General features: G+C 36.1%; 1 protein-coding gene and 1 long non-coding RNA gene across 7 annotated transcripts; both read left to right on the top strand.

Annotated features, from left to right (window-relative positions):
- The first annotated feature begins 272 nt into the window (after positions 1-272).
- On the top strand, positions 273-4,089 carry LOC131028590 (uncharacterized). The gene is made up of 2 exons (XR_009102616.1): positions 273-518; positions 3,839-4,089. It is a non-coding gene; the product is annotated as an uncharacterized LOC131028590 (long non-coding RNA).
- Positions 4,090-4,343: 254 nt separating this feature from the next.
- On the top strand, positions 4,344-6,399 carry LOC131028589 (uncharacterized). 6 transcript variants are annotated; one of them, XR_009102614.2, is made up of 4 exons: positions 4,344-4,500; positions 4,619-5,098; positions 5,374-5,896; positions 6,002-6,399. XR_009102614.2 is itself a non-coding variant. In XM_057958903.2 (4 exons), exons 1-3 carry the CDS (start codon positions 4,641-4,643, stop codon positions 5,457-5,459), a joined length of 399 nt encoding a protein of 132 aa, XP_057814886.2. In that variant the 5' UTR covers positions 4,344-4,640; the 3' UTR covers positions 5,460-5,896; positions 6,002-6,399. The 6 variants fall into 6 exon arrangements, 1 of the variants encoding a protein (XP_057814886.2); XR_009102611.2 differs by having other exon boundaries at positions 4,570-5,098; XR_009102613.2 differs by having other exon boundaries at positions 4,344-5,045; positions 5,374-5,472; positions 5,594-5,896.
- The last annotated feature ends 5,974 nt before the right edge of the window (positions 6,400-12,373 follow it).

Here is a 12,373-nt window from a genome sequence, read left to right as displayed (position 1 = left end):
GGCATGCAAACCTCCCCTAAACATGGCAATATATATTTTCCCTTAACAAAAATGGGTTTAAAGCCCCCCGATTAAGACATACAATGAAACAAGGCAGAAGTGTTGGAGACTTAGCCTTTTAGGGGGGAGTTAAACAAACTCGACCCCACATGAATATTAAACAGTGGAAAATAAAATAAATGAATCCCATTAAAATCCATCGGATTTTAGGGCATGCAAAATAAGAAAAGTGATCGAACTTTAAAAAAGAAAACACCCATTTTCACTTTGTATTATTCTTGAACTCCTCTCTAGCCATCATCATGCATTGCTTGGAGTGAACTAGGGTTTCAAACTAGGTTGGATCTGGGACTTCGCATCTGAGGCATGAACAGAGATTCGAGGCTTGCATGAACTCAATTTTTTGCTCACTATGTGATTCCTTCATGTAGAAACTCTTTGCTTTTAAGTCGTTGTCTTTCTGCGAAAAAGGCCATGTTTGTTTGAAAAGACATGTTTTCAAAAAAAAAGAAACCCTGGTAATGGCTTTTGTTTATGTTTTCAATACTTGTAATATCTTTGAATTTTGCTGTATCTTTTGGATCCTTATGATATTTTGCTTTTATTTTTGTATTTATTTAGGGTTTAGGTTAAAACCCTTTCTATATACACAGATGAAAGCAAAATATTAGCATATATATGCATGAGATTTTTTGATACTTAGTTTTCACTTCTGGGTCTACTTCATCATGCTGGTTTGGAGATAATGCTTGACACAGTGAAGATGCTTCGACTTAGCACTGTGATTTTGATGCTTTTTTTATATCATTGTGTATACACTTTAAATAATGTTGAATGTTTCAAAGGTTGCTCTGTATTCATGGTTATACCCTGCCTGCGTTATGTATGATTGAAACTTGCTTATCTTGTTTTCCCCTCAGACTGATTTATGATACTTGTGAGGGCTTGTAAAAATAGTCTCATGTCTCTGTGTGCTCCATTGGGTCTTCTAATTTATGCTTGATCCTTATGGCTGCTTAGCTGCTCGTATGCTTACTGTTCAGAACTCTGTGATTGCACTCTCTTCACTGTTAATTCTTTATGCTTCATGATTGTATCACTGTGTTGACTGCATCATAAAACTTTCCTCGTATATCTTTTGATTTGACTATTATGTAATGGTTGATATCTTTGTTAGTGAACACATTCACTTATCTTTGTCCCATTAGCTATTGTAGGTGCACTGTATTTATACCTTTGATGATGACTGTATTTTTTTAATGACTGTTGTTCTCTCTTGGCAGAGATTCATGTACCTTAGCATTGATCCTCAATAGTGACCTTGATTGCAATCTACTGTGTGTAACTATTTTTATCCCAATACATTGTCATGGCAGGGTTTTTGATGTGTTACTTCTTTCTTTTACCTTCTTTATATTGTAATCTTCTTGACTTTTAGGTGACTTTTCTCTTTGCTCTGTATCTGGCTTTGGTCATTGTAGCCTTTGTTCATTATCCTAGTTCTAAGACCCCATATCCTTATTGTTCTTTTCATGTCATGCTGCTACTCTCTCTCAAAAATTATAAGGATGTGACTATTGTAAATTGTTACTGTCACTGTCCTTATTACTGTCTGAACCTACAACCTTGTGATGCCCTTTGAGCTTGCAATCACTGCTCTTTATCTTTGTGAAGATTATTTCTCACGAATACATTGTTTTTGCCATCTATTTGAGATGACCTTCCTTTGTATTGACTGATCTAATCAATTCTTTTTCCTACTCCATGCTCACTGTCTTGATCAAATTGAGATCACGCCCTCTATGGGTTATACTACCTCTTGGAAAACCTTCACTCTATGCTTTGAGAGGCCATTGTGTCTTTGATATTTTCATATATTCATGCTTTTAAATATGTTTGTAGTCTGATAAGCTGTGATCTATTATTGGAGAACCTATAATCATGAACCAAACCCTTTCATTACACCTTAGGTTGCAATCTCTGAGTTCATTGTGTTTGAGATGATTGATATTTTGCTTTTGGGTACTCTTTACTGGTTCAAATCCTTGACTTTATAGTTCAATATGGTGAAGCTACCTTTTTCTCTATCATAGTCTTGAATGCTTTGTCCATTTCACAACTCCCTTGGTTGTATCTTTTACCTTTGTTTTTCACCACTTTATGACAGTCAATGTACAAAAAATATAGCATTTTAGTAGTATTGACTACTTATAACATAAATAGTAACAATGTCACATCATATGACTACTATGATATGTTGATGCACTCCATCATTTTTCAGACTGGGTCGTATTTATGATTGAGACAAGCTTTCATTGTGGTATTGCTCACTATGATTGGTAAAGGTCTATGTATTTCATACCATTCTATCCAACAATGTATCAAACCCCTACATATGATAGGGCTGGAAATCATAACTGTTGGCTATGGTCTTGTGGCCATCTATTGTCCCTTGGTGAGCAGCAAGCTGAGCTGTAAAGATGAGTCACTGTACTATGAATGATAATTTCTGCCTTTGTATGCTTTTTGGGACTGCACACCATGCATGCTTGATTGCATTATTACTTTATTGATTCCAATAGCAGTGATCCTTTCATTGGTTGGTGTGCTATATTGTAACAATCACTCTTGGTTGTCATCTATTTAATTTTTCTTATTGTCATTGGGATGCACATGATGCTGCCATAGTGCTTGATCACTTCTTTTTTTATGGCATGTAGATTGTCTTTTAGAATGGTTGTTAGTGATGTATTAATATTGTAACTGTGAGTACTTTGAAGTTGATATTGTTGTTTTCCTCATCATATATGTATTCCTCAATGCACTTTTAGGGACTGTTCACAGTGTTAAAATACTATCTCTCATAGTAGATACATAACCCCTTGATCATTGTATCTTGTCATGGTATATAATAACCTTTCCCTTAGTAAGACATTGTGATTTTTTGGACATTATTTCTTGTTTAACAATGAGTCTTCTTGAGTGATGTCAATAAAGCATTTTATACCATGTCAATACTTATAAACCTTGCATCTAGTTGCTGTCATTCTTTGATAATAAGGCAACTTTGGTATTCAATTTCTGCACTTTCTGAACTCATGCTCTTTTATAGATGTGTTTTTACTTTATTGTTGTGCTCTGCTATATGGTTGTTGTTATTTTATCTTGACAGTCACAGTAACCAGTCAAGTTCTATCTTGCAACTCTAAGACTGATATATCATGCTTCATAGATGTTGCTATCATAGTTTTTTATAATCTTGTATTCATATACTGTTCATAATGATCATCTAATGGTCTTTTATTGTCCTTTTATCAGCATCAATGCATTTGACTTGGACCTCATACTGTTAGATTGCTTGCATATTGTTATGCTATATTTTCACGAGTTTGTTCATTTTTGTTTCATAATCACTCATATGATGGCTCTAATCATATATTGATCATAAAATACAGTTTTATTCATTGTTGTATGTGTTGTCATTGAATGGTAGCTTTTACTGTCATTGAGTGACAATAGATGGGGCTCTGGATACTGTTATGTTCCTGTTTGGTAGCTAATTAGTGTCACCTTATGAGTGATGATTAGTATGTTGAGCTTAACCCTTGTGGGAGCCCATTTTAACCCACATACTTGATAGATGTGAAATTAAAAAACCTATATCTGCACATGAAACAAACAAGTTAGATAAAAAATGATACTTTCTATTATCTCACGACACTTTCTCTACACTAATCTTTCATGTAGCACTGTAGGCATATCAAGAATAGTAGTATGTATGTTATTGCGAGGCAGGTAACCTTGAGCTCTAACAAATCTTTCTTCCCTCACTTTTCAGGTGATTCCTTGGAGAAGACAATGAGGCACTTGGATTCCAGGAGATGTTGATCGACTATCAAAATGAACTTGTCAACCTTTTCAGGCAATGACGGGTTCCTTATCTCTTCTTCACATACCCCTCTTATTTCTTATATGTTTACAGTTCTATGTTGGTGTACTTGTCTTAGCTATTCCCACAGCTTGTGTGGGATTTCATGAACAGTTTGATCTATATAAATAAAAATGTGTTACATGCAAATGTTTTATTCATGTATATCTCTTCTAATTCAAACAATTGCACATTTGAAATAAGATACTTGTATGACATACATGTTTATTTGTAAAGATAGCAAACTTGAAAAAAAAATTGTGTGCCTTTTTCCAACTACAATATATAAGGCCTATAATAGGAAACCAAATTTAGGTGTAGCAAAATTTGGTAACATGAACAAGAGGGTGGGTGACATCGAATAACATATTCCTATACGGTATAATATGCAAAAAAAGTGTGTTGTTGATCAGGTGTGCAAAAATTATGGGATGAAAACATATGATGAGCTTCCTATCGAAGGGAAGGAAGAGATAAAAGAAGTAATGCAGGTGTACAATAGAAGTCCATTGAGGGAGGAGAGAAGGAAGAAGGTTTTACAATTACTGGGAAGAAAGAAACTTGGAAAAGAGGTAAATCCTAGATAATTCTTGTGATTGTTTTGTTTTACACTTTACTAAATTGTATGTAATTTTTGACAGTACACATAATTAAGCTATCCTAAGCTGTTGGGAAGGTGGTTTGTAATAGTGGAGGTGATGGTGAAGTGAATATGGAATTGGATGTTCCACCTGCAACAAATGTCTTACTCAATGAGTGTGCAACTCCTTCTTTGGGGAGGCATAAAAAGATGAAGGTTGCCACAGATAAAAGGTTGACTTCGGATGAGGGCACATATTTGGCACAGAAGGTTAATGTTTGTTCATATATGTGTTTGCATTGCATAGTGTTATTTGTACTCCATTGTCTTCTATGTTGATTGTTCCATCTCTATTATGCTAGGATTATTTTGATGGGGTTTGTGGAGGGAGCGTGCAGTTGTTAGGAGATCTGGCTGACAACATATGTAGTGGGCTAGAAAAAGTATCTCGTAAACCTCGAATGTCCATTAGGACGAAGTGCCTGAAGGAGATGACAAATGAAAACTTGAGTGCACGCGGAGACAAGAAGAATGCAAGTCAGTATCTTGAATTGGGGTAGACGTTGGACAATATAATCAAACATGAACATGTAATACACACAGTTTTACGTGACTAAATTGGCTGCAAAAAGGGGTTATAAAACTCCTGTTATTCACTTTTCCGAAAATTTTCCAAAAATCAAATCCACTACTAAATCTGTTGATCATGATCAAGGATCTGTAATTTTTGAAGAATTCCGTGTTATTGACTTTTCGTGTTATTGACATGTGCTTTTGGAGCTAGTTTAGCCGCAACGTGTTATATTACCATTCATATGGATTGATTTTTTAGTTACACTCCTTTATAATGTGGCCTCTTTTGCAGCTTACTGCCACATAAGGAAGCATGGATGGCAAGAAACGTTCAATGGGAAACTACAGTGGCTTTACAAATGCAAACCGCGATGGTGATGAAGGGGATGATGTGGGTCAGCCATCTATTTTAGTATTTTTCTATCATGTTGAAATGAATTGATTTAGTTATGTGGATGGTCAGCTATAAAAAATCTTATTTACGTTACTGCATGCATACATTACAACTGTAGCCAACTGTGCAAGATGAAGAATAGTGCGTCGATGAAGATGTTCACACTCTTGCTATTGGAGATGAAGTCCAACTACAAGTCGATGGGGAAGTGATTGGGAAAGTTATTGTTGATGGGGTTGGGAGTGGTGTCCTATGTCACAACAAACCACTCCGACAAGGTTGTGCTAAAATATGAATCGTGGATGTCTTTGATGAAAATGCCTCACTGCCTTATCTGCATGCCTTTTTTGACATCTTATCGGACTCCCTAAACTCGTGGGAGGTGTGGGGTATCAAAGACCTCATCTGTCCCCCATTTGTGGTAAGATTGCAAGATCATTTCCTTTTTTTTATCATGCCATCATTTAACTTTATCGAATGCAACAAAATTGCTAGCAGTCATATGATGTCGCTTTTTCTATGGTAGGTTAAAGTTGTCAAAATCGCCAAGCCAGAAAATCAGGATGTTAAATACAATCCTGCGATTAGACGGACAAGTGCGAGGCTTCGAACACTTGGTATCACCCCTCCTAAGTTACATAGGAACCCGAAGAAGCATAAAGTCTTCTATTCTGGTGTTGACTCCATGGCACAAACGAGAAAGCAGAGGCGATAATATATTTTTACTATGTGCGTGGGCCATTTGGGCCTCAAAATAGAAGCTTGAAAGCTCAGAAACTAGATAGTAATATTTCTAGCCAGATACTCTACTAGAAGACTACTCTTCAAAAATTTGCTTAAACATTATTTACATGTATCTGTGAACTAATGCATTCCACGGGAAACTGTGGTGCAACACCTTAATATGCCTCATAATATAGTGCAACAGAGCTTTTTTCACAAGTTATGGTACTTTACAAATTTCTCTGTGTTACTATAATTTGTTTTCATATATGTTACTGCCATGTTTTCCATGTCTCTTCTTTTGTCCAAGTGTATGCTGAATTTGTTTGTTGTAATTGTCAACCATGTCCTGTTTCCGCTGTAAGTTATGACAATTCAATATAGTTTTCTTATTGTTTGTATTTTAAACAGAATATGAAATGAATTAATAATTTAAAATAACAATATAAATAAATCAAATTATGATACCAACACAAAACTTTCATGAAAGAGATGTTTAATAAGTCAATCGAAAACAACAGGTAGAGGAACAATGAGTGATGGAGTCAATTTCTGAAGAAGTGTATTCCCAATTGCAAGGTAACATGCCACCCACGTGTCCCCCCGATTGTTAGTTCATTGAAAATCTTGAGTTCAGGATTCTAATTCATGAAATTCAGACAATGATGCAAGACAAACCCATTCATTTCATGTTTGTCTACACTTCTGTTTCATGCATCTTTCATGCTCTTGCACATTTTATTTCCTTGTTGTCAACTAATATGGCTTCTTTTGGTAGTGTTTGTAGGGACGACAATGGGAAAAGAAGGGGCAAGAAAAATAAACGGCACTGAAACATCTCTTGAGGTAGATGAAAATCCTACTAGGAGTTCACCCAAGCATGGGGCCCCTCCAATGTTCTCACCTCTAACGGTTTAGGAAAGACAACAACAAAAACACCACCCCCCTTGCCAAACACGAAGGATCACCAGAGCCCTCATGGCATGAACAAAATGAAGTTTGACGCCATGCATGTACAACTGCTAATGGACAAGGTTGAAATGACCGAGGCTAAAAATGAAAGGCTGACCCGGAAGGTTACTGATATGAAAAGGAGATGCACTCAACTTAGTAAGAATATCATGGATATGACCAATAGGAATGTGGAGTTGGAGATGGAATTGTGTAGACAATAGATGCTGATGGAGAAACGGGAGGTAGGGCTTGAGTAAACCATGAAACACAACAAATTTTTAGCTGACCAGTTTAATACCATCTTAGATGTATGTGAGGCAAACATTGCACACTGGAAACAGAGGTTCAAGGAGGCAGCTAGTTTGGTAATGAATGAAGTTGATGAAAAGGGTGTGGCTCCTGTTACCCCGAGGAGTGGGGATAAAAAAAGTTATTAATTAGTTGTTGTCATTTGCCTTCATAAGAGGCTTGTTTTGTTATGAAACTTTTGTAGATGTATATTGCTGACCTCTGTTGAATAAAACGTCAGCAATGATGCAGACTATTTGCAAAAAAAAAGACATTTTCAATTGATATTGAAATGTTATATTTCAATAAAACAGATGTTATCCGATCATTTATGGTTATTTTATGTAAATCAACTGGGCTTAACTAACCATCCCGGGGGTTTAATTACTCCACTATTTGAGGTGGCCATGGCTTTGAGAATCGACATAAACACATAAATAATAGTGAGAGGTTTATGTAATGTTATTGATTCATCATGTTATTGACTCATCATGTTATTGTCTCATCATGTTATTGACTAGTCATGTTATTGACTCATAATATTGTTGACCCATCATGTTATTGACTCGTCATGTTATTGACTCATCATGTTATTGACTAATCATGTGTTATTGACTCATCATGTTATGAATTTGCATGTTATGACCTTGCATGTTATGAATTTGCATCCAATCTTTCTAAATAGGAAATTTAAACTAATAATTTTAAAATAATAATTAAAAAGTCCTTTTTGGAGCCAGAATAGCTACAGTCATTTAATTCCTTGGGCCACGCGGGATAACAATAGCCTTAAATTTTTTGTGCTTTGTTATCACGCACTACTTTTCAACTACAATCGTTTAATTCCTTGGGCCACGCAGGATAACAATAGCCTTAAATTTTTTGTGCTTTGTTATCACACACTACTTTTCACAACCATAGTCATCCATGTGGGATAAGCTTTCCTTGTGTTTTTCTTTCTTTTATTATCACACGTCCTTTGGAAACATCACCATTCTATCTTCGCGGGATAAGCCCTCTGAGTCCTGCTTCAATCGACACTACCTTCTTATTATCCCGTGCTACATTGTTATTTCTATTTTGTCCCATGCTACTACACCGACAGTTGGGATCCTTGTAACCATGCAGGATAAGCCTCTTTTCTTCACAAGATTGTTCTCAAGTTACCCCGCACTCCAGTCCCCTTACCGAGCCTTAAGAATGGCGCGAGATAAGCCTTTCTTCAGTAACTGTGACTTTTGTTATCCCGCGTAAGTTTTCCATCCATCTCTTGGACATGCAGGATAAGAAAAACCTCTCCTTTGAAACTTAGCTCTTTATCCCCCACACGGGATAAACTTTCCTTTTATCTTTCTTATCCTACGATCCCTTACTGCAACTTTGAGATTGGTGCAAGATAAGCAATTTCCTCTATTTCTTCTTCACCTTCTTATCTCGCATCACTTATTGACTATGTTTAGGACACTGCAGGATAACTTTTCCATTACTAATAGTCACCCCCTTATCCCGCACACGCAAAACCTACCTTCTTTATACTCACGGGATAAGATTTTCTCTTTGTTTCTTCTGACCCACTTGTCCTGCGTCGCTGTCTAAAGATAACTGAAAATAGTTGTCTAAATATCAACAGTAAGGTTGCATTTTAATAGTATTGTGGAAGATTCTATTCAAGTGATTACCAAATTTAAAATCTTGTAAGGTCTATTGTGTATCCTTCTCTATTCTCACAATGCTTCCCAGCTTCTCTAATGCAATGGAGCTTGTTTAGAATATGACTCTCTTGTTGATGTTAGCCTCAAATTATGTCTCCAATATTACATCATCCTTTAGCAAAATCTTAAGATAGAGGTAGAAGGTTATGGTTGTCCTAGGACACTGCTCTCATTGGGTGACTCTTCACATTCAAGACTCGTGAGGGAGCTTGCAATTATACTGACTTTCAATGTTATACAAGCTTATTTACAAGATGATAAACTAATCTTTGTGCAAAAGGTGGTCAACAATCATTTACTTAACCTTGGTCATATTTTCATGAACATGATTCCAAGGACCTTCCATGCTTTACCCTTCCTCCTACACAACATTCCACAACAACAATCACCCTCTTCAAATGTATTTTTATCTTTTAACAAGTTAATATTTTTAATTTAGATTAGTGGATAAAAACATGTTTTATTATAATTGTATGTAATTTTTTATCGATTTTTTGATCATATTTATTTATAATTATAATTATATAGATTATTTTAATTTTTTATTTATTCAATTTTAATATTAAAACATATATAAAATATTTTTATGTAAATAAGACAACTCTTCGACAAGTAAATAACTTTAAGTAGAAAAATAGATAATAATGTAGTTAATATATTGATATTGATATTTATTATTATACAAATAATTATAATTATATTATAATATATTTATAATTAATTGTATTGAAATAATTATTATAATTAATATTATCATTATTTATTATAATATAAATAAAATAAAATAAATTTAAAGTAAAATAGAATAGTAATTAAATAATTCAAAAGTATAATACACAAAAATGGAGTTAGGGAGCACTATTTTGAATGCTTGATAAGACACTTCCCAAATGTGGTAGTAAGCAAAGTGGGATTGATTGTAGGTGAAACTTCATGGCTAAACACATTTGAACTAATACATACCTTATTGCATCATTCTCCAATGGGGATAAGTGGACTAACATTACTTGATGAAACATTCATTAGTTCATAAAAAATATGTTCATCCCAATCGGTGCTGAGAGGGGAGGGGTGAATAAACACTTTACCGATTTTACTCAATTAAAACTTTTAGCTTAAGTTTGCACTAACTTAACATTCATCAATATAAATAATTACTGCAGAAGAATATGCATGCATGAAAAGATACACAGTGACACCAAGATTTATCTTGTGGAAACCCAAATGGGAGAAAACCACGGTGTGAGTAGAAACTCATAAAATTTGTACTCATTTGGAGTACTGTTATGCCTAGCATATCTATTTCTTTGTTAGTCTCCTTCAGTCAAAATTTGGGTCCCCTTTGTTTTCTTTTTGCTTTTCTTTTGGTTTTGACCTCGGAACTCCGGAATCCCAGAGTCCCGAGGTCCCTTTTGTTTTTGACCTCCAAACTCCGGAGTCCCGAGGTCCCTTTTTGTTTTTGACCTTAGAACTTCAGAATCCCAGAGTCCTGAGGTCCCTTTTATTTTTTACCTCAAAACTCCAGAATCCCGAGGTCCCTTTTTGTTTTGACCTCGGAACTCCGGAGTCCTGAGGTCCCTTTTGTTTTTTGACCTCGGAACTATGGAGTCCCAGAGTCTCGAGGTCATGTTTAACACCTTCGTGTGAATGGACTTGGGGGGAGCTATAAATAGAGATGATGGAATTTTAAAAGTTCATTTGTGCATCCACAGCTCGTCTTCTCAGCTCCAAGTTGCGAACCTCCGTACCTCTGAATTTTCCTTGGCGTTTTCGGGCTTCTTGTTTCACCAAGTTGGTGAATTTTCTTGCCCTTGTTGTTTGGTTTTTAGTTTAGTTTTTCTCCTCATCTTGTTGTTGGTTTTTGTTTCTTTTCTTCTTTTTTTGCGCTTCATTTGTTTTCGCATGCCCTAGTTTTCTGAACCCAGAACCCCGAAGTTCCGGGTGTCTTCCACTTAGGCATAAGCCCGGAACCCTAGACCCCTGGAGTTCTAGGATTCCTTTTGCACCCAACATAAGCCCAGAACCATAGAACCTCAGAGTTACGGGCCTTCTTAACTTATGCCTATCCTGGGACCTTGGGACCTCGAAGTCTCGAGGTGAATCAACTTTTATGCTTGTTATCAAAAACTGAGGATTTGCGTTCTGCTTGTAGGTTCGAGTGATTAGATGGACTCATCCTCCAGAAAAAGAGGCAAAGAAATTGATAGACTCCCAGCCACCATGAAATACCATTATCAAGGACAGGTCTATGTTTCAAAGCTAGAGGATAAAATCAGATGGGTCACGGATACTGAAATTGGCCATATAGAAGTTGAAGATATCAAGGCTCAATTGGACAAACCTAGTCTAGAGGCCCTCCATCAAATAATCAAGAGGTCTGACCTAGTTGAGGCTACTATCTTCCCATAGTCAGTATAGGCACCAGAATTCATAATGACTATTGCCCCATTCTATAACCCAAAAACTAGAAAGTGCACAAATGCACAAGGAAAGACAGCAATAGACTTGTCTCCAACTATGCTTGGGTTTGTCTTTGGAATCCCAACCAGAGAGGAAGTATTTTTGTTAACCAAAGAAGAGGCCTTGAAGGCATGGAATGACAAGACATCAACTAGTAAGAGGCACATGAATACAAATTGGTTAGAAGAAAAAAGAAAGATAGGACTCAAGGCAACAGAGATCCTAAGGGTGGACTTCAAAGAGCCTCAAAGAGACTTAATCATCATGCTCAGCAAGGCCTTTGGCAAGCCGAATTGCAAGCATTTTCATCTCTGGATGTTCCAATTCATGAGCACTATTTTAATTGGAAAACAATATTTTGATTGGCCTCAGATCCTCTCTTACAATATCTGCAAGCAGATGAAAGAAGTTCAACATACTCAAAAGTTCTTTTTTCATGTCATATGTCATCTGGGTAGCTGCTAGAGTTGGAAAGTTTCTAGGGCTACAGGCAGAAGGTCAATTGGGAGAGGAGGAAGGACAAAAGAAGATATGGAAGTATTATTCCCAACTCACTCTAACCAATGCAAAGTCACATTTCAATAGAGTTGATGATGCCTTTGTTTTTCTAATAATAATCAAATTAATAGGGGATGCAGGATATCGGATTAGCCCGGAGGCTATGGCTATCATCCGAGAGTGGGCATGTTGGTTCATCCAAAACCCACACTCCACTTACATCAGGCTTAGTGGATTCACAAGGAACCCAATGTTGCTACCTC

Source organism: Cryptomeria japonica, chromosome 8, assembly GCF_030272615.1.
Source record: "Cryptomeria japonica chromosome 8, Sugi_1.0, whole genome shotgun sequence".
Taxonomy (NCBI): Eukaryota; Viridiplantae; Streptophyta; class Pinopsida; order Cupressales; family Cupressaceae; genus Cryptomeria; species Cryptomeria japonica.
Note: the sequence above shows the minus strand (reverse complement) of the source record. Positions and strands in the feature narration are given on the sequence as shown.